General features: G+C 43.1%; 3 protein-coding genes across 3 annotated transcripts; 1 reads left to right on the forward strand and 2 right to left on the reverse strand.

Moving 5' to 3' along the window:
- Positions 1–1164: 1164 nt before the first annotated feature.
- On the reverse strand, positions 1165–13898 carry LOC131272051 (uncharacterized). Its single transcript, XM_058273704.1, has 10 exons — positions 12258–13898; positions 10367–10799; positions 10098–10230; positions 9820–9965; positions 9381–9530; positions 9095–9265; positions 8968–9032; positions 8820–8896; positions 7692–7893; positions 1165–5716 (listed from the first exon to the last, which is right to left on the reverse strand). Exons 1-10 carry the CDS (start codon positions 12395–12397, stop codon positions 3325–3327), a joined length of 3909 nt encoding a protein of 1302 aa, XP_058129687.1. The 5' UTR covers positions 12398–13898; the 3' UTR covers positions 1165–3324.
- A 365-nt stretch (positions 13899–14263) lies between these two features.
- LOC131258702 (NADH dehydrogenase [ubiquinone] 1 alpha subcomplex assembly factor 3) lies at positions 14264–15041 on the forward strand. The gene is made up of 2 exons (XM_058260070.1): positions 14264–14392; positions 14461–15041. The coding sequence occupies exons 1-2, from the start codon at positions 14334–14336 to the stop codon at positions 14969–14971; spliced, it is 570 nt and encodes a 189-aa protein (XP_058116053.1). The 5' UTR covers positions 14264–14333; the 3' UTR covers positions 14972–15041.
- Positions 15042–15322: 281 nt separating this feature from the next.
- On the reverse strand, positions 15323–19004 carry LOC131271896 (PHAF1 protein CG7083). The gene is made up of 5 exons (XM_058273466.1): positions 18792–19004; positions 17767–17849; positions 17082–17689; positions 16772–17005; positions 15323–16692 (listed from the first exon to the last, which is right to left on the reverse strand). Exons 1-5 carry the CDS (start codon positions 18859–18861, stop codon positions 16320–16322), a joined length of 1368 nt encoding a protein of 455 aa, XP_058129449.1. The 5' UTR covers positions 18862–19004; the 3' UTR covers positions 15323–16319.
- Between the last annotated feature and the right edge of the window lie 3357 nt (positions 19005–22361).

Genomic DNA, 22361 nt, shown 5'->3' on the forward strand with positions numbered 1-22361 from the left:
CGCACAGGGATACAAGCGGTTGATTAGTGGCTGCGGAATTGGTCGTTTTCGGATGGGTTTGTGTCACCATTTCGCACCTTTTTCGTAATTGCTGAAACATTATAGAGATTGCAATAAAGCACAGAAATAAAAAGGGAAAAGATTAATAGATTAAAATAGCATTCTCGTGTATGTGAGTGTGAGTGTGTGTGTATGTGCGTGTGTGTATCTCGTTTTTTTCTCTTTCTCTATCTCTCTTTATATCTATTGCCGATGAACCGATTCGAATTTCCGCTAGGGAAAGAATTGACAATGTGGGCGTGAAGTAGAATAGTGATAGAAACCGAAGCAAGCCAACAATTCAAAGGACATTGCAGGATATTCTAGCTCGTATGTTTTACATTACAAAATGCATACGCGATGGTAACAGATCAAAAGCTCTGGAAAGATGACCGTAGGGAAATCGAATAGAGATAGATAGAGAAGGAGAGAAGGAGAAAAAGAGGTAGAGAAACTGTAGCGAACGATGAAAACTTTAACATTGGAAAACGCAAATTAAAAATCTTAAACGCCTACTGAGTAACACTGAAACCCGGAAGTGGTATGAACGTACGGGAACGAAAACGTTCGTTCGTCGAACGAAGAAAGGGGAACGCTGAAAAAGGGGAAGTTTGCGAAGACACGCGCACGGAGCACTTTGAGGCACTGGGTCGAAGAGTAACGATATAAGATAAATGAACAAAAATCGTAATAAACCATATTAATAATAAAACCCAATGTCGTTTTTGGACTACTTATTCATTGTTTTTAAACGTATAAGATGGGTGGCTATCTTAACCCTATGGGTGGGGAAATAACAATGCACATGAAAAGATGATGACACCATAGTGTTTATTCCAAAGAAGGATTAAAACTAACCGCGTTGGTTGAAATAAGTTAAATAATTGATTAATAGGAAGTCAAGGCATTTTTCCTACTCGAACAGGACTTATAACAGGGCGAAAGGCTTCCTTTTTAGAACAGATCGACTTCGTCGATCGTCTTTGCAAACTGCTGCTGACCCACCATTAATTTGAGAAACCATGCACAGCAAATTGTACGCAATCTATTTCTCAACAAAATCGATATTAGTTTCTAGAAATGGAGGCTTTCATCAACACATTTTGGGGATTTTTTGAGTAATATTTTATTTTAAAAAAATCGCACCTCAGCACAATACAACACACTCAGTGGCAATACAGGGTCACACCTATCAGCGGCGCACGTGGTGTGCGGCTTTTATTTTATTGTTGTTTTATTTTTTTTGTTTGGTTTCGTTTGGCTGAAATTAGCGAAAATGTTAACAGTGGCTACCATACATTCCAGGTGTGTCTGCGGGCTCCGCCGGGCGCTAAACTAGCAATATCTCGAGTGTAATAAATATGCATGCAAATGAGAAGGGCATACGGTAAACGGTAAATAGACTGTTTTCTCTAATAAAACAAAAACATACGCCTTTTCCTCAGCCTCAAGTAATGCACGGGACGCACGCAACAGTGCGTCCACTAATGCTCCCATTAATCTCTTGTCAGCTCTATTTGCTTTAATTTTACACTAACCCGTTACCGAGAGACATATATGGATGTATATATATATTCTTTTAATATCGTTTGATTTATCCTTTTAAATGGTGTATAATTTCTCCTCTCCACTTGTTTGGGTTTGTTCTTTCAGCAACGAACACTAGTGAAGATTTTACAGGGTTAAGTGATGCTTCCGCTACTAATCATCCCTAAATGCCATCAAACTGTGCTCCGTTCTCTACCATATCCATAGCATCTCGTATAACACATACATTTCGTTTGCTTTACTTCTCTCCCGTGCCTTACGTTCGTCCCGAAGCCACTTGGCTATCAAACTACTTAACACTTTTACATCTTAACAGTACGAGTACAACTACTACTAGCATTACCTACTTGGCGGTTTATGTAACGTGGTTTTTTTTTTTCATATCGTTCATTACTTTAATCGAGCTTTTCAAACGACTTCACGTCCAGTTCTCCTTCCAACATGCCCCCGAGAAAGTGGACCCCATCCGATGGTAGATCCGATGAAAGAGCTAGACTTAAACGATTAGTAGGTTATAGATTGCAGCACAAAATGGTGGTAGTAATTGCTTCTCAATCCCATAATAATATGTATATTCTTTTACCGATTATCTGGCCACGCACAAGAGAAGCGTACGAGCTTACGATTAAGTAAGGAGTAACGCAGAAGCAGAGCAAAAGAAGAGATTAGCGTAGGAGATTCGAGCTTAGTATTGTCCTTGTTCGATATTTCATTCACGTTACGATTTGGGTTTCATATTGATTTTGAAAGCCGTAACCTAGGTTTTGCCAACGGGTCGATCCATCCGCGACGGGACAAATGTCGATAAACCTCGTTATAACACAGCAAAAGGTACTGAGTATCGTGTGCATCGTGTGGCAGAGATTCCACGTGGTTATGAACTTAACAAAATTCTTCCTTCCTCCCCGGCAACAAATATATGTACGTTAGACGAATAGTTGATCAGTCAATTTTATATTGCTTTCAGAGGGCGAAAACATCCTACAACTGTCTCTGATTGTGTGTTGCTTTTTGCCAGAAGAAACAGCCATTCGGGCTGCAATCGGACGGGACTGGTGGTTGGTTGCAAAACGTGTTTCACAGCATACTTTGTGAATTATGAAATGCTTAAAAAAGCTATGTAGAGAATAAAAACAAGTTCGAATCTAATGCGTTCGAAACAACCATCCCTTGACGAACTAAAGAAAAACTCGTTTCACAATGGTAAAGCAACCTAAGCCACCATGTTGGTGCCGTGCCGTTGGTCAGCTTTTCGGCCATTCGTAACAAATTGCACAGTTACAATCACTTTCAAAAAGTGGCAAAAAGAACTAGAAGAAGGGTAAAGCGACAAAAAGAAAGAAATTGAATTAATTTTGACAAATATACATTGCTTTTATAAAAAACGGAATGTGTTCGTTAGGTGTCCTAGTAACAGTCAAACAACTCGCGGGCACATAAAAACCGCTTTGCGCCAGGAAGTTGTATGCCAATGGGAATTCCCCGAGCAAATAGAATAAAACGCTTTGGAAGCGCATGTTTAAGTGATAGTGTATACAAGGAAAAAGATAATCGGACTTATCATTGCATAAGTAGTGGAGCTGTTATTAACGAGATTCGACTCCTGCGTTCGGTATTTGGGTAAGCTGACGATCCAACAGAACTTTGTATCGGACGTTCCGGGAATCTTCACATTCCACATATTTGTGTGCTTAAAGTTTGCCTCCAATTAGCGCATATGGAAGCAAATCTCAGCATCTAGCCACCCGATTTGCCACCATAGGCAGGTGACGGATTAACCTGAATGCGAATGCGATTCGCGTCCGGTTGGTGATGTATTTGATGCGCCGATCGGGACCCGCCAATACGAGAAGACCCACCGGGCGAACGTAGCGCCAGGTCGGTGGGTACGTGACGCTGGAAGGACGGTGATAGTGCCAGTGAGCCGGGTGGCGGCACGGAGGACGGAATCGCACCGTATTGGTACTGTGGGAGCCGCTCGATATCGCCATCCCGGTCGTCCGAGGAATTTCCTACAGTGCGACGGTTCGTTGCAGGGGACATAGCATCCGTCGTTCCAACACGAGCGCTGCTGCTTGGTATTCGCGTATTCCGGAAGGAACCCGTCGGAGAGGTGGGCGATTTTAGGCCGGACACGGGAATACGCGATTGGCCTGACGTTGGTGAAGAAACGGCGGCTAATGGTGGAGGTTGTTTCGGAATGGTGGACGACGGGCCGTTCGACGGTCGCCTACGTCCAGACGATCCAGTGGAATTGGCTACCGGTAGAGAACTCGGTTCCGTGGAGGAAAGTTTTCGTCGGGGAATGCTGCTGTTGACGGGAATGCCAGAAGTAGGTGAGATGACACCAGTGGGCAGTTGACCTCGGGGAAGGGAAGTGGGAGGGGAACGTGTTAATTTCCCCACTGGCAACACCCCCGCCGTACCCGTTGGAGACGAGGAGACCGGCAGAAGCGGAACCATGTCACCTGTCGGTGTGCCACCGTTTTGCTCGTTATGGCCGTCGGGCTGCCGTTGTCGGGGCCGTTGGCGCTGTTGACTTCCGTAGCCGCCGTCCGATCGATGCGGGTGGTACTGTGGCAACTGGGAGGGTCTCGCCGCCTGCTGTGGTGGAGGACTCGTCGAAGAATCATCCGAAGAGTGCTTGCTCAGTAGAAGCTTATCCTCGTCATCTCGATGGGAAGTGTAAAGTCTAGCTCCACCGTGATTCTTTCCTTGACGCCCTCTCTCACCCTCTTCATCCTCCTCTCCTTCATCTTCATCGTTGTTGAAAAAACGATTGTATAATTTCGTTGGGACACCTCCAGACCCCGCTGGAAGCGGATCGTAATCGAATGGAGAACTATCGTTGCCGCTGTTCTGTCGGGAGGACGTTGCTTTCAGTGCCCGATACTCCACCTCACTACCACCGGTCGTGCCATCACCCGCGCCATCACTCTGCGGTGAAACCGGACCCAGGCCTGCCTTGGGCGACAAATTTCTGTACTGAATGCTATAGTCGCTCTTGTGTCCGCGGGAGTTTATGCGCGATTGAATAGATCCGGATGGAGCTACCAGTTCCTGGTGTCCATCGTAACGTTCGGCTTCCTCTTCTAGTTTCCGCCCTCGTCGGCCAGAGTTGTAATCGTCCATATCCTCCGGGCTACCGATGGTTTCGTAGATTTCACTACGAGCCATCCGCACGCTTGTACTTATAACCGACGTGACCGTTTGTCGCACGACATAACCATCCTCTGATGGTGAGACGTTGCTTCGAAGAAGACTGCCTGTGCTACCGACCGTGCTTCCCGGTACAATAATACCGCTACCACCACCGGATAAATGATGCAACTTTGCCGCCTTGGCCAGCTCCTCGAACGAGGTCATCCGGTGAATGTTGCTTTCCGACCCGTTACGGCTGGCCCCGGGTGCCCCCGAGCGACGATCACCAGTGCCACCAATACCGAGCACCAGACTGTTGTGGCTACTATGGTGGTCCGGGACGTACTTGCGGTTTTTCACATGGCTACACTCGATGATAAACTCGCTGTCCAACATGGGGGCCGGCGACTTGCGCGACATGCTGCCCCGCCGGGACGACGAGGTAGATCGACCATTCGAGGCGTAGTGCGACGGTGGCGGAACGCTGCCAGGAGCCCCCGGGGAGCCTGCCTGCGCCTGGAAATCACCACTTGCATAGTCCGAAAAGCGTCCACTACCGTACACCAACGAACTCATCATGGTCGTTCCCATCGTTGAAGCTCCTGCACCACCGCCGTTCGGTATGATCCCGTTGCTGGTGCCGGCTGACAATTGCGTGCCTCCCGATTCCCACTGTTGCTGGTTGAGATAGATCTCACTATTTCGACGCGTGCGTGCCTCCTCATCCTCTTCGTACGCGTCGTCGTCGTTGAAGTTTGAGCCACGCGAGGACCGATTACGTTGCTGCCCACTGTTTACCGTGCCGGACGCCCATTCCTGTGTAGTTCTATCCTCCTTAAGGTGGTGCTGAGTAAGACTGTGTAGTTCCTCCGGCGGCGCTGGTGGCACGTAAATGCGAACTACATCTTGGGGCGACATGGCGCGTGGTGTCATCAGTTGCAGTGCCGATGGGCTTCGCTCTACCACACTGGTTGAACCGATGGCGGACCTTTGAGAGGGCATAGCAAGGGAGAAAATGCTAATTAGTACTGGCGGTGGCGAATTGCAGTTGAAAATTCAACCCTCCATCAATGTAACCATTTAAAGCATTGATTAAACATGGTGTATACAAAATTTAGCCCAATAGAACACCCATGTTGCTGATAAAAACCTTTTATCATGGCAGATGTTAACGAAACGAACAACATTTCAAAACGTTTCTAGCTTGTGGAAAAAACGTATAATCCGAGTACTTTTCGGTACGTTTAACATGTTATGTCTACAACAATCATACATGCGGATACCTATCATTGCGGTGGATCATAGAAAGTAACGAATTGTCTACTTGATCACTTTGGTGTTCCCAGTTGTATGTTCGGTGATTCAACAAGAATTGCTTCACAGTAGGCTTCGCTGGTTTGACGATCCAAGTTGGTGAGTGAAACTTGTATTTCTTCCGACCGGAGGAATATGGGATTGCTTTTTGATGTCTTTCACGTGTCTTGCACAAGCTTTGATTGCTAGTGAACAGTTCTAACCAGTCCATTGAGCAGTGGTGAGATTATGGATCATTCAAGACGAGACACGAGTAATACAAATTTGTACAATCACCGAATTTCCGAGATGCGGTTATATTATCTAAGATCATTGTGGCGAGTAGTTAGACCATTTTTGTTCCTCGCCAGTAGTTCTCAACCTGTTCGAACGCCGTGCAATGGACGCAACAGGAATGATGCTGAAACTTTTGCAAAATTTTCGGATTTCAAAAATATCCGGAACATCAAATACAGAAAAGCATGGCAACAGCCGTAGCAAGTAGATACTGATTTCACGGAAAATGCGGAATATTAGCGAAAGAAAAATATTTTATAAACGTTGCACAGCACGTTTTTTGGATGAATAATATTATGAATATTTTTGTTATTGTAACAACAGCAGTTTACAGATTTTGGTAATATGAACTCTTGAAAATGTTTGCCAATTTCAAGTAAATATTCTCTATCTTAATACCTCCCATACGGCATAGACATTGGCAATATTATGTCAAACCGACAAGATTTAAATGAGTAAACAATGCTTTAATTGGGTAAAACTATCATCAAAGAACCTGAAAAAGTGCAATTAACACTACGCTACAAACAATCACAATGAACAAACTAAAAAAAAAAACAAACAAACAAACAAACAAACAACGAAAAACTATTTACAGTAAACTAGCAAACTTCAAACAGTCCATAAAATTTAACGTAACAAAACAACATAGCACAACATTGGCCAATGCAAGCACGTTCAAGAGTCACGTTTTGGACTCTTTCTTGCAAATAAATCCATCGGGCAGTGTGATCTTTTGAAATAGGTCCTTTACTCGGACTTCCGGATCTTAAACTGCACCCCCATGGCACCGGGCAAGGGACTTACGTGGTGCTTCCAAGTTTGGCCGAGCTCGCCGAGGAGGCGGTGGCGGTGGAGATCCCACAACCGACGGTACCATGCGTCGCCGATGGCTCCGCTGGGCGGGTTCGCTTTGGTCTGACCCAAAGCGACGGCTTGAACGACGATGGTCACAATATTATGTCGGCGCGAAAGTGGAAGAGAGAAATAAGAAGCACGATTAGGTACTCCTGTGGGGTAACGATTTTTTTCCCTCGGGAGCGTCTACTACGGGCTACTCGCAACAATGGTCTGCCATGAGCCACCGATGGGAGAGATTCTAGTGAACTAGGGAAAACAAAGAACTATTCTATGGCAACGATGAGTCATACTTTTTACTGCCGGGTTGCGCAAATTTATCATTGGATCGAAAGAAACCAATGATCTCGCATGACAAACGCTGTCAAAAAGTAAATGAATTTAAAGTTTTCGGAGAAAAAAAAATACTTTGGTGATTAAAATAACGATGTCTGCAACAACGTTAATTCTACTCTGTGGATACGATCAGAATGTTGCCTGAAATTGATTTTCTCCTTAAAGGGAAGGGAACTTACACTGGACTAATTTCGCCGTCACCTTCTTCTTCGCTCGGGATCTTCTCCTCGTCGACGCAGTAGTCGAAGGGTTGATGCGATCGCTGACTTTGACCGCCAGACACGACACTCAGATCTGCCGTGGACGTAATGGACGTATCGGCCAGCGATTTACGTGAACTTCCAAGCATCGAGCCGCCATCCTCCGATTCGGGTATGTGCACTGGAATACATTGGTTTAGGCTCTGGTTAGTGAATCAGTGAATAAGTAGAGAGATAAAGGTGAGGTAGTTTATTGACATTTTTGATTTCACTAGTTCCCTTCCATAAAACGAATAGGTTCGAATATACATGTGCAACCAGCAAAACAAACAAATATGTTTAAAGGGGAAAAGGATAAGAAGGTGTCGCCAGTTGGTGAAGTTTGGAGAATAAGGAAGAAACGAAAACGAAACCAGAAAGTGCTTTTATGTTTGACCATATAGAATTTGATAATTTATCTGTTTCAGTCTTAGTTTGAAAATTCCGCAAGGCAAATACATATACTAGCGTACAGTGGAAGAGAAGAGATCACTGTGCTGCACAATTTATGCGTGTAAAAAAAATATAAGCACAACTGGCTGATGTTATATCGGATTTTAAAATTGAACAAATGTTTTAAACTGCTCCACTTAAATTCACACAGTGTTTTTGCGTAAGGTATCCCTTTGTGCTGCGTTGCTGTACAGTTTGTCGGGGGAGTGAAAGTGCAGTCGGGCGAAAAAAAATGCGTACATGTATACCAGTCGTAGTTTGGATCATGGCAAATGAAACATTGAAAAAAAAAACTAAAATCAGAACGAAGCTACACACCTCGGACCCACACTTCCCATCTCCGATCGCACAAACCATCAAGAGGAAGCTAGTGTGTGTCTATTGGGGGAGGAAGGGAAGGGGTATGGATGTTTGTATTCAAGGCACAACATACAGTGTGCGGTCACTTCTCAAACGCAAACCCGTGGCAGTACTGCAGGGAATGAGAAAGAAAGATGTGACCACGTGAACATTTGGCTAAAACACACGAATTATCTTTCAGAAAATGTTCGCAATGTCATCCCGAGCGCTTTCTGTATCGTAAAAGAAACCCCATAGCCTTATCCGTTGCCTTACCCGCATTTAGCTGTTGTGTGGATCCACCCGGAGCAATTCGATCGAGATTAGCAATCTCCTGTTCGGTTATTTCGCGTCTGAAATGAAAGGTACAAATCGATCTCCGTTAAGTATGCGGTGAACGAGGCGTGTTTGTGTATTGCTTTACTTTAGTTTGACGGTTTCCGTGACATCCTTCTCCGTCTCGGTGAACTCCTGCTTTCGCCGACCGATCTGAAAAGAATAAGAAAAGAAAATGGCAGGTCCTGGACAAAACATTGGTAGCAAAACCCTACCTGTGCTGCGGTTGTGGGCTCAACGAAAACACCGAACGGCTTTTTCGGAAGCTCGGCTTCGCTTGGCGGTGGTGGGAGCTCTAAGCCAGCCTTCCGCAGTTCGTCCATGCAGTGCTCGAGATTCCTAATGACTGTGTCATTATCATACCCAAAGTCCTGGCATAGTTTTGTCTACAATATAAGAAAAACAAGCAAAAAATTAATAAGTAGCATCTTCCAACGGTAAGATAGTGCCTCGGATCGAGCGGAAAACGCTTTCACTTGTGAGCATAGTTTACTACATTACCTGAATGTATTGCACAATTTGGTCCATGTCACGGAGCTTGAGCAAACGTGCCTTGTGCATTCGCAGTATGTTGTAGGCCATGGCAGTGACCACCTTTTCGCCGTCGAGCAGATAAATGTCCCATACTCGCAAGCATAAGCTGAACGGTATCTGCACACGCAATTCCCAATCGCACCCCAAAATATGTCCACACCATGGCAATGCAGAACAATTTCCCAAACAGGCGAACAAACACACACGCACAAATAAAACACACACGTGGTTACACAGTTCAGTGCGATTCGGAGCGTGTGGGATGAAGTCGGTCGAAGCGGAAAGGATGCGCATAGTGAAAGATAGAGATTGTTAAAATATAAGGATTATTATTTAGGTGTGCAGGGAGTTCCCTACGTTGTCACACAAGTTAATTGCATGGACAGGTAAAGCAAACCACACATACCCTTTCAATAAACACAACGAAGAACCACTTCAACGAGTACAGGATCGAGTCGAGGTTACACCGGTCGAAGTGTTTCTTGAGCTTTGGTATGAATTTGGTAATGATTTTGTCGTGATGCGCTAGAAAGCGGTTCAGCTTCGGAAATCCTGCGGAAAAAAGAGACACACAAAAGCAAAACACATATACAGCCGTCGGTGTCGGTGGAACAAATAGCCAGATACTGGATTCCCAATAAGATTGCATTCACCTAAGTGGGCGAGTGCGATTCTGATAGTTACCTTCTATAAACAGGCCGTGCATGGCATACTTGGGGTCGGCCAACAGGACACTCAGCGCCCAGAAGGCTTCCTCCTCGTCCATGTACATCAGTAACACACCTGCCAGCCCCGACATGCCTTGACAGTAGCCAACCTAGCCAGAAATGAAAGAATTTAATAAAGGTTTTGACATTTTCAAAAAGCGATATAATTTTACAGTTTGCACAAGAATCAGACCTCAATGTTCAACAAAATGACCACCGAGATGAGGATATTTTACGAGAGCTCACCTCGGAATTGTACATACTGTACGCCACCAGTACGTTGAACAGACTCTTCTGCTTGACGCTGTAGCGCTCCCGGTAGAAGGTGTGATCCCGGAACTGTCGGTTCACATCCTTGTCGATCTGGCGAGCCTCGGTGCTCCAGTGGCGTGCCAGCTCCAGCATTCGCTTGTATTTACCCTCGCCGCCCCGCATAACATCTTCGAGCTTCAGCAGCTTACGCCAAACCAAACCGCGCACCTTCTCCGGAATGCCCTTAAAGGCCCGCTTGCGTACCTTTGCCTGCACGATCTTATCGTTCCAGGGCCGTTTGGGAGGCTGCATGGGGTTGCCGAGCAGCTTGATCCATTTTTTCTCTCTTTCCAGCTCGATCTCCGTCGCCTTCACCTCGAGCGGATCGCGTTTTTGGGGCAGTCTTTCGTCGTGGATGAAGCCATACCTGCCACAAGGGAAAAGGGAAGAGAAGACACAATGAAAATTAAAAATCTTAGTTTTTAAAATAAAAAAAAGTAGTTTTTTAATGGATACTAAAACGCTTCAAAATATTAGTACATTGCGAGCATTAAATTTCCAATTTGGTTCTCACTTGGTCGCTGAGAACGGTGTCCATCCATGGAACGGACCTTTATTCTTGAAATATTCTTCTCAGTGTTTTTCAAACTTAGTCCAACCCGCCACGCTGAAACCTCCGGTTTCCGTCAAAATTCTTATTGAATTTCGGTTTGTGCAATGATGTCGTGATAAAAATTGTATGTCGTGATTTGGAGTTTATTTCAGCATTAAACTACCAAGAATAACAGTGCGGGAGAGCTCATGAGAGATGGAAATAATATATAAAAACAACCAACAAAACTGTATCACATAGTAAAATGTGTTTTATAATAATTATGTGTCAACACAAGTGTTTAATAACAATTTTTCATTAACTTTTGTTCAGATAGGCTGTGAGTTGCACATAGTATGTTGATTCATTTTCTTTTGTTGCTTTTCTATGGGTTTAACCTTGTATCAGTTGCTTATCTAAATTACTCCAATATTTAATGATTCATCAACATTTTTGTCGAGATTTCATGTTTGATTCATCATATGTTTTTCAATAATAAACAAGCGTTTGATGATTATTTACTGAACGTTAGATTATACAATGGAAGAGGGTTTGAAAGTGTTTGAAAACTGGGTAAAAAATGGTTATAAACTGTTGAAAAGTGATTGAAAATTGTATCGTACAATAAATAATGGTTTTCATAAAATTTCATTGGGATTTCCCACAAGCGAAGATATTTTTTTTAATTATACGTCTGTTTATGAATGAAAATAGCATTGTCGTAAAATTATGCTTAGCTCGCTTTACTCATTGAAAATTGTCTAAACTAAAGACACATAAATTGGAGGCAACAGCCAAACATAAGCTGGTATTTGAGATGGAATGGCCTTGGGTGTAAATATTTACCATAACAAAGGTTAATTACAAAGTTAAATGATTGCGAGAGAATAGAGTTGTTACCATCGCATCTCTAGCTCTCGTGTGTCAAGCCAAAAAGTGCAACCCCGTGCAGGTCAGAAAGGAGTACAACCTCGTACGTCGGTTATGCTGGGGCTTCTAAAACATCAAACACCACCGGTGGTGCTACCCACGCACCGCCTACTGACATCCCATACGTAGTAGACGGTAAAAGGAAAGAAGGACGTAGTATCGGGTGCCACCAGGGAATGTATTCCATCGCTGAAACGCCTTCGGTGGTTTCCATTTGAAGAATGGCTCCATGTTTTGCAACCACGCAAGCATATACGGCTACTATTCGTATACACTTAGGTTCACAGAGAACTTGAACCAACGGTCGGAATGGGTTGGAAGTGGCTTGTATAGCACACCGGAAATGGGTACGCTGAAACTCACCTATCCATCTTGTGGTACGCCTCAAACTGCGGATCCTCCCACGGGTCGATTTCGGCCCCCGGCTCTCGGCCTTTGTCGTAGCGTAAGAAAATTTTCTCCCGCTCTTCCTTCGCCCGTGCCACCAGCGCTTCTTCGTCCATCGTTTGAGTTTTTGTGGCGATTTGTCGTTTTGCAAGTTCTAGTTTCCGTTACCACCCGTATAGGTTTAGGGGTAAATACAACTCCACGACCACTAATAACTTCCTTCTCAGCGAGGACGAAGTAGCAACAAAAGAGTTGAATAAATATTCTCGGCCCGCACACACTACTTTTCGTCGATTTCGATTTTGGGATAATAAATTTGCATGTTTCTTTTCGTTCGATGGAACCACGGTGAAGTCGCTGTGTAGCGAATCAGACTGGCTTCCGTCTAATATTATTATTCACCGTACACGATGTTGAGATGCTTTGCGTTTTCGACCACCGCAACACTAACTTTTTACATTTAGATCACGCACTTGAAGCGGAAGTAAGGAATACTACCTTTTTTCTTCCTCTTTTGTACATCCCGGGAGAATTAGTTTTTACTGTCTCCCGTATGACCGTTTTTATTTGCAACTTTTAAAGGCTCTTTTTCGTAGCCGACACCTCTTCGGAATAATTTGGAATTAATTTCACCCGTTCAAGAATTTAATTAATACAACCGTGTGCTACTTTACGTCGCTCGACAGAGCAAACCGTCTCTAGTAGGCGTCGTTGCTTAGGAGGAAATCACAACAGGCCACGACTATCAACGAACCACTCTCGCCCATCCTAGCCTATTATGCTGCTCAGTTCGAGACGACGTTCCTCTTATCTTGTATCATGTTGATACGATGTGTTCTCTTAGTTTAGGGCTGCAAGTAAAGCAGGCACTTGTGTTGTTTGCCCATGCACCTGTCATTTTATTTAATTTTTTGCCTATGCGAACATTAGCAGTAGCCGCAGTGGTTTCAGTTTAATGTTTATTCACTATGCACATGTCTTTACTTCCTTCCCGTTTCCCAGCAAAGTGGGCTCTTTTCTCCACAGCCCAGCAGCAATCTGACCCACTTCTTCGCCCCCGGTCCGGAAGTGAGCCACACACATTAACCGCCTTCCACGGTCCGCGGATATTCCAGTGGAGAGGTGGTGGCACCACCTAGCACAGATGAGGTTGCTGATGAAGGCAGCTGCAGACAGGAAACGAAACACCACGATTTCGTGCTCTTCGCTGATGAGCTGTTGTATCAACCTGTCCGCCCGTCAATTCACTTTTATGCTCGCCGCTGGCCACGAATACTGAATAGTTTGGAATGCATTTCTTCCATCTTTCATTTGTTTCTAACCACTGGGAATATACACTTTTTCGTTGAACAAATAGCCACAAATATCTCCACTTTTATATCAACGATGTAGGCACACCTGTTTCTGATTTTCGACTCAAACCTTTAGCACATTACAGTTTGCTCTATCCACGAATGAAAAATCGCCACAGCACTGAGCGGTTTGGTTAAGATTCGTCAGTTGATTTCGTGTCTTTTATCACATAGCTTTTTGGAGCTGTGGTTCGCACAGGAATCGATTGACATTTTTTATCCAAAAAAACGGCTACGATGACGACGACTACCGACCTACAATCTAGTTCCACCAATAACACTTGGTTAGTGGAGGGATGGTGCATCCAAGGTGGCGCTGGCTTAGCAGGCTGTGTCATGCAGAATAGTTTGACATTTTTTTTGGAAAAAAGAACTAAACGTCTTTTCCAATCACTAAAATTCTGTGGAACGATGCATGCAATGAAGCATTTCAACATAAAATGTTTGTAGTAGATTTTATGACTCTGTTAGCTCAATTGCTCAGTTGTCCGTAATTTATTGTTCGCATAAAATTGGTTGAATGGAACGTAGCTACAAATTCATATTGATCTACCTTCTTCTCCCTAGGGCCTCTTGGGGGCTGTCAAAACATTTGCTTTCATTTGACAGTTTATGAAATTTTTGTAAACATTACAAAAGGCCGTGCAACCCAGCTGGGCAGCGTTTTTCAAGTCCTTCACAACAATAATCTGTGAAAACTATGAACGCCCTCCGCGGACTGAGCAAATTTGCCCAACAATCGTTACGAAGAAATGTTTGGTAATGTGTGAAATCGTAGCAAATTGGATACTTGAAAACATAATACGGATTACATTTCTGCCCAACAGTACAACATTGGCCTGCCGGTCCACTTACGAAAGCGATGGCAAAACCTCGGTTACCATACTGAACAAGGAGGCGGATGCCGGGCTGATGATCAATTCCTACAGCCAATTCGGATTTCGCCTAAACAACGATATGGTCGTCATAGGTCCAATGGCTATTTTTTCCCGGACCGTGCTCTCCTGGAACGTGGAGAGCCACGAAGATATCAACGATGAGTCGCTTAGTTTGTTCTGTGCCATTGAGCCAAAAATCGACGTTTTAGTCGTAGGAATCGGTGACCATACTATCACGCCATCATTTTCGAAAAAGATTATCGATTTTATGAAAAGGTACCGCATTAATGTGGAGGTTCTCGGCACGGAGCAAGCTTGTTCGACTTTCAATTTTTTGAACGCTGAGAATCGGGTCGTCGCTGCCGCATTGATACCCCCAATCACGATGCGAGTGAATGAGGATGACCTTATGCAGAAACAGATAGCAATAAGCAGAACGTTTGAAGTTTCCGATAAATAAATCGACTAACATGTAATGTAGCACAGGATAAGGTACTGTACATAATAAATTTGAACTTTGTTAAAGTGTATGCCGTTTCGTTGGGATCTTTTTTATGTTGCTTTCAGGTAAAATCATTATGAGCTGTTACGTAAAAAATACTTCGGAAGAGTAAATGAAAACAGCTTTGATGTAAGAGTCCTTATCCATGATAAATGTATTTTTGTATTTATTTGTTTTACACATTTTTATGGTATCTTCTTACATAGAGTAAAAAGACGTTTTGAATCACATTTATAGCTTTTTGCGTTTCGGTGTTTTTATGTTTTGTTTTCTTCCTTACGTTTACAGCATCAGCTCGCACCCCAAAACGGTGGATCTGAATCGAATTTTGGACCGTACCGTGTACTAGTCGAGTGGTTCGAACGTCCATGGTCGTCCTTTTCTACTCCTCGTGTTAACATTACCGTATTCAAAGTTTTTTTTCCTGTTTGCAATAGAAACATTTTTACATATTTTTACGTACAGTTTTTGGTAGCATACATATTTTTTTTCGTCGTTTGATGTCATTTTGTGTACCATATCACCTATAGCTTAATATTTTTATAGTTTTTATGTAAGTTTGTCGTGTTTTATGCTTAAGGCTATCCGATAAATTGGAATTAGTAAACCTCTAGATTCGCTCACACTTTCACATAGTCCGGGCCCGTGTTGGTATTCTCATTTTTCAAGCCGGACATTCAAAACTTGCATTCAATACAAGCAACCAAACTTCACGAATTTCAGAAGGCATAACGAAACCTGTTCAAATGATTTTAATCTTACTAGTTAGATTTTTTGTTTCGTTTTTTTGTGTGTTTGAAAATAAGTTGAACAATAAATGTTAATATAAAACAACTTAAAAAATATAAGAGTTCCTTTTCCACAGTTTCCTTCACTCTAGGCTCTCGCGAAACAATACATAAAACCACAACGAAAGGAGGAGCCTTTGACTTGTAAAAGATAAAGCGACTTTGATGCGGTCGCTGTGAATGAATTGAAATGAATCACTTATTCTTATTATGCCCATATTTTTCGGCGGTACTCGATAGATTTTGCGTGCACCGCAGCAGAAACTGAGGATACTGTAAAAAAAAAAAATGACGTTGGTGTGTTTGTCGCTCTTTCGAGCCGGGTGGTAGTGAAGATGTTTCATAAAAATGATGTGTCTGGGACGCAGTAAACTTATAGGGAGATAGTTTGCCGGTGTTCCACTGCTTTTGTGTGGCATCGCAAACTCCCACCCCGGGGAAATACCGGCAACAGTTCTCTAACGATACACATTGCGCGGTTCTCCACCGCCACCGCTTCGAGTGCTGCTTGCCGGTGGTCATGCGGTGATACGAATGTTGGCCTGTCCTTGCTTCGGCTCCTGGAACAGCATGTTGCGGTTACCGCCGGCGCTCACAGCGCTGGTACTGCTGCTGCTGCTGCTGGTAGTTGTGTTCCAATCGGCCACATGATACGGAGCTGGTGGATGATACAGCGTCAATGAAGCGATGTAGTTGTTCGGCATTACCTCGAAAATAATGTCCTGGTAACCGTAACTGAAGGTCGAACCAAACACGTTTGCCGTGTTAGTCGACCCAACGCGATGCAAAACGACGGGGCGTTCGGCGGGGGTTAAGCGGGACGCAATAGTATCCCACTTGGAATACGCATTTATCGTTACAGGTGCATCCAATGGTGTGTCCTCGGTGACTCTGAATAACATTTGGTAAATTAGTAAATTTATTAATCTACAATTTTGAATATTTGCTTGGTACTATTTGATTTCCTTACTTATCCGCCGCAAGCTCCAGTTGAAATTCGCACCGATGGTACATGTTGAAGTTGTAGTGACCGGGGTAGTTGGTGTGCAATATGATTTTTTTCGTTTTGTGCGTTCGCGCATCGAACAGGACATCGATTCCGAGCGTGAAGTAGTTGAAAAAGAAATCACTGCGTTTTGACTGAACTCGTCGATGGGCACTAGGTGAATGTATTTTCATTTTATCTTCACTTTTGAAAAATACTCTGAAAAGCAAAAAAGTATAATATGATGAATTTGCCTCCCGTTGTGTGTTTTTGAACGATCAACAACCAACCGTACCTTGAGGGAGCACCCAGATTGCTGGCGACGTCCTGGCAGCTATCTCCGAAGAGAATTTCGCGCGTTAGGCACTGCTTTCGTGGTTCAAGCGAACGGATCGAACCCTCGGTGTACAACTGTAACCGGAGCCCTCGTGTTCCGTGCGCATTGCGCAGAACGGTGGTCGCCTCTAGATAGAGCTGCTGATGGTAGCAGGAGAGGGGTAAAGCCGGTGGGCGGCTGTCGATGACGCTTACACCGGAATAGATGGCCATTTTGGAGACGATCGGCGATGCGCCGCTGGGGAAATGAAGCGAGCCAAGCCCGTGGGCGTATCCCGGCTGGAGCTTACTGTCGACCGGAAAGTAGAAGCTCAAACCGCGGAAATGCAGTGCAAATAGCTGCTTCGCGGCATCATAAACACCTGGATGGGTGGCACCGAACGAATGCTCGATCTCCTCTATCGAGGGCACCACCTCGGGCGAGTTGAAGGGCAGAGAGCAGTACTTTAGCTTGACCAGCTTCATGTTGAAAACCTCGATCGTTTTCAGCCGCTGCTGGATCGGGTCGAAGATAAGACGAATGCCGTCCTGTGGCAGATTGATAATTATATCTACACTCAATGGGTTCTGCGATGAGCAAAAAAGACCACTTTGAATTAAACTATTTTCCTACACATGTAATGAAAAGAGCAGAGAATTCTTACCGCATCGGAATAAAGCACCTGTACACCCTTTATTATTCCTACTTGAGATTGTATAATGGCAACCGCTTGAGAAAAATGCATTCCTACAGTAGAAAAAAAAATATTAGCTTTCAAAAAATTAAACGTATAAGGGTTGTGTTTAGTTTTATTTATGATTAGAATTGCAAATTTGATTAATTAAACTTCTATCAAGTAAGCAAAATATATTGAATTTAAACCAAGTTGCTCGAAAGTAATACAGGACGAACGCAACAAAAACATTACACCGTTTCCCCATCGCCCCAGACCCAGCATTTGATTTGCTTGAGCATCGGAAATTCAAGAAAAAAAACAAGATGTTTATTTTCTTTGCAAGCATCACGCAATCTCAACAAACTGTCAGCTGATTCGCATCATAGTGTTTGTGTTTGGTATACATTGTCCATATAAACCGCAGTGTATGGATTCTGGTAGTAGTTGAACGTTTTCAATGCTGCTGTACGACCACTACACAACCGAACATATGTGCAATGTTTGATGCGTAGTGCATATTGTGTGGAGAAGCTTTTCTTGTCATAGCTCAAAAAAGCAAGCGTACTAGGTACGCAAGTAACTGAAGGCTCACAACAAAAAAAAACAATTTTCGATGCGCAAAGGAATATGGACGACCGCAATACGAATGTGAATGATACTTTCACGAAACGAAGTAGATCCATTTTTTGTATTGACTACCGTTGATACCTTGAGGAGTATTTCTGTACAATTCCTTCTCTTTCCAAGGTCATGCTTCTTGGGCGGATCGCAAGTTTGTAAATTTGCGTTATTGGTGTCAACAACAAAAGCTGTATACATTTTTTTTCTTTATCATATTTTGTACACCACCTTGCGTTATCTGGTATGACCTACGCAGCTGAAAAACATATGACTCATCTCTTAGTGAGACGACAAACAAAACAGAAACATTTTTGCTACAATCGGAGATTGGATACACACAAAAGATTTGCTGTTTGTTCTCGGGCGACAAAATTTAATGGCTGTATGCTTACCGAGAATAAACTCCCAATTCTCGGTGGTAGAACCGAGCGAACGCTCTGGGGTTACTTCGAGATCGAGCATTGTACTGTCGAAAAATACAATTTACGGTTCAAAGTTGATGGACACTCAATTATGTTCACACTGGCACGGTAGAAACACTGGAAAACTGAGTTTTTCACACTTCGTAACTCTTTTACGCAGTTTTCTTTGTTTTTAATGCTACTCTGCTCTGGCACGGGCTTACTTCATACTGTTGCTGTACTGTTTGTGCAACTGTTTCTGTATCTCTCTGGCCTAGGGAACTAGTGTTGGCAGAATCGGGATTCGGAAGATTCGAATCGAATGCGCTGTCAACTTGGGCTGACAGAAGTAAACAGCAGATCATTGTCCCAAGGAGCGCCAAATTGACGTTTCGACCCGAACCCATGAAAGTTCCATACAAAAAAACCCCTCCACGACGGGAGAGCTACCCCGCAACCACTCCGCCACCATTTGACATACCCCTCACTTCCTAATGACAATCCAAATGCTGTCTGCTCTATCGTTCCGTCCTTTTCTCTCGCGTTATTTTGCCAACAGCATAGACTTGTGTGTGTGTGAGTAACAGCCCGTTGAGGAATTCTTTACATTTTAAAATAACCGCTCGTCCAGTATGTTGTAAGAACTTGGTGTCTATTTTGTACAAGAAATCCCTTGAAAATGTGCTTAAAACTGAATTAAAACATTTGCGAAAGAATGCTGTTTTCTATCGTCGATCCGACAATGTCCAAAAAATGTTCAAAACGCAGCAATCTACAGCAAATATTGAAACTGTAGCTGACAATATACCCGTGGAAGCAGAAATTCTAGTTGAAGATCGAGATGGAGCTTATGTGGATGAAATGGGGTTTCAACGCTATTTATTAATGGAATGTGGAGTAAACATCAACGGGAATCTAAGGGCTATTATTGCAGACGCTCCAGCAAGAGCATTCATAACAGGTTGACTACAAAACTTATCAGCAGACAATTTCACATGTATTTAATTGTTCTTTCATTTAATTTTCACAGGTGTAGTAGGACATGTTGATTATAGCAGTTGCCAGAAATGTACTGTCGTAGGTCACTTCGGCAGCGTTGCTCGCACCATTGTATTTTCTGGGACACAACAAACTGATGGAGGATTCAGGCAAGGCGCCTGTCCAGGACACCAAAGAACGATTACACCTCTTTAAGATTTATTTTTTTTACATAGTCTAGGATGTCGTGGTAGCGGATCGTTTGCATCTTATCGATCTTAGCATCATGAAGCGACTGCTGGTGGGCTGGCGAAACGAAACACTGGGAAAGAGAAAATGGGACCAAAGTCAATGTAAAGTAATACCGCAAGCCTTGCAGACGACAAAACTCATGCAACTAATGAAAGAAGAGTTGTTCTCTGATTCACTTGCCAGAAATCGATGGCTTAGATGCTGGTATGATATTAATGGTTGTGAAGGTTGTGTTTGAAAGCTCCTTCTAAAAATAAATGATACACAGTATTTGTCTTAAAAATGGCACAAATATAAAGTTATATCTTTGTAACATGGTTTCAATAATTACCGTGATTTGTCAATGCTAGTGGAATTTGAAAAGGTACACAGTGACGATGGAATGTCCTGAGCCGGTTTTCAGTTGTTTCGGTGGGTTTCACATTGATTGTCCCAGTGGATGTCGTAGCATGAATACTTCCACACTTAACACTTTATTGGCGTGTGCTTTCTGACCAAAACATGCTGCAGTCACCGTCAATTGAGTGTTAAAATCTAAAAAAAACTGCACAATAGAAAAATCAAACACATTATTAGACTGCACAAACTTCTTCGAATTTTTCAACTCCAACCTCTAGTTTCATGATTTTATACTACGCACCTAATTTTGCGCGAGTGCAATTTTGAGAAAATGTATCCATCGTTACGTAAAATAAAACAGACAATCAACAAGACACTTTCCAACATCGCCGATAGATCAACCGGTCTGCGCATCGTATGGTATGTATAACGATAAGTGTTCAATCCTCACTAACCAAACAATAAAAATTTCTCTTCAACAGCTACCACCAATGTAATCACTACCACTGTGTTAACCACGATCGCGACAGTAAAAAAACGAAAGAATATCGAATCAAGTGTGCATTACAGGTAGAGACTAGGAGAGGGAAGAGGAAAGATAGCGGAATGAGGAGGGAAAACAGACCTAGAGAGGATATTATTTTTGAACCTAGATTGATAATTTTTTTTGAACCCACTATTTTGAATTTGGACCCACCATCAAATTTGAATCTGACAGCCCGTCAACATCGCTGTCAAATCGGGTCGAAATTTACTGCGCATCGTGCCCTGGACCGACCCGTTTTCGACGCGAAAACGGGTCGGACCAGGCGCCGGAAATATTTCAAAAATCCCCTTGGGTGTGTCTGGCAACACTGTTTCAATACACTGTTATTTAAAAGGGTATGTTTTGGTTTTTTCAATTTACTCGGAACTAGCAATATTCAGTGAGTAGCATTTTATTTGCTGAATAACCTGAACATTGATTGGTCAATTGTTGATAAATATTTTTTTATTGTTATCCATTATGAATAATAATAAATCCAAACGATTTCGTTGCTCACATAACGAGTGTAAATTTGGCTCGAATGTAGGAGAGGATTAAAATCTTACTTAAGCATAAACATATAAAAAAAGATATTTTAAAGTTTTTTAATGAAATTCATCTTCTGTAGTTCGCTCTAATCGCTCTTATCGTTAACCACTAATTTTGCAAAATATTCTTTTTCGTTCCGATACTACCGTCGCTACGCATCCACTGGGTGCGGATTACATCCCTAGTATCTTCATCTGTCACTTGTGGTGTGACAACAGAATAGTGGTGGGGAAATCATATCCCTACTAGGCACTCGAAGCTCCACTTGTCTGAATCATTGTCTCTCCATGCGATAAACGTAATGGTAGAACATCTGATGTATTTCTTTGTTAAAAATGTGTTCATGTTTGTTTTTAGTTCTAAGTTAAATCGCGAAAAAAACTAAATTGTTGTCTTATCTCGGCTGACAGAAACTTAAATTGTTGCTGGTACTATGTAGTTCCAGCAAGAGTCCAAGCAATCTGCCATGGAAAAACTTGCTGTAACTATATGACAGCTGCAAAAAATTTGAATTTTTGTCAACCGGGATCCATTCTATCCAGCGTTTGATTCGAGTAAACTGAAATCAACTTCTTTGTCACTACATCGACTCACTACCTGAACCGAGTCACATCATATTCAAACAAATTCGGATAAAGTCCGTATCAAATCAAGTAAGAATCGAATCAAATCGAGTCCCAAACAAATTAAATCTGATTCAAATCCCAAGCGAATCAAATCTGATCCGAATCCGTCAAATGGGATCCAACCTTTTAGAATCCGTCAAGTCTGCCAACACTAGTGAAGAAGGCGAAAAATCGAACTTCGTCATAATTTATCAATTTTGCACGGTCAGCTCGCGGACTGCGGACAACAATTCTTTTCTCGTGCATTCCCAATGTTTTCTTTATGAATCGTCGTTTATCGTGCGCGTGTTT

Source organism: Anopheles coustani, chromosome 3 (genome assembly GCF_943734705.1).
Source record: "Anopheles coustani chromosome 3, idAnoCousDA_361_x.2, whole genome shotgun sequence".
Taxonomy (NCBI): Eukaryota; Metazoa; Arthropoda; class Insecta; order Diptera; family Culicidae; genus Anopheles; species Anopheles coustani.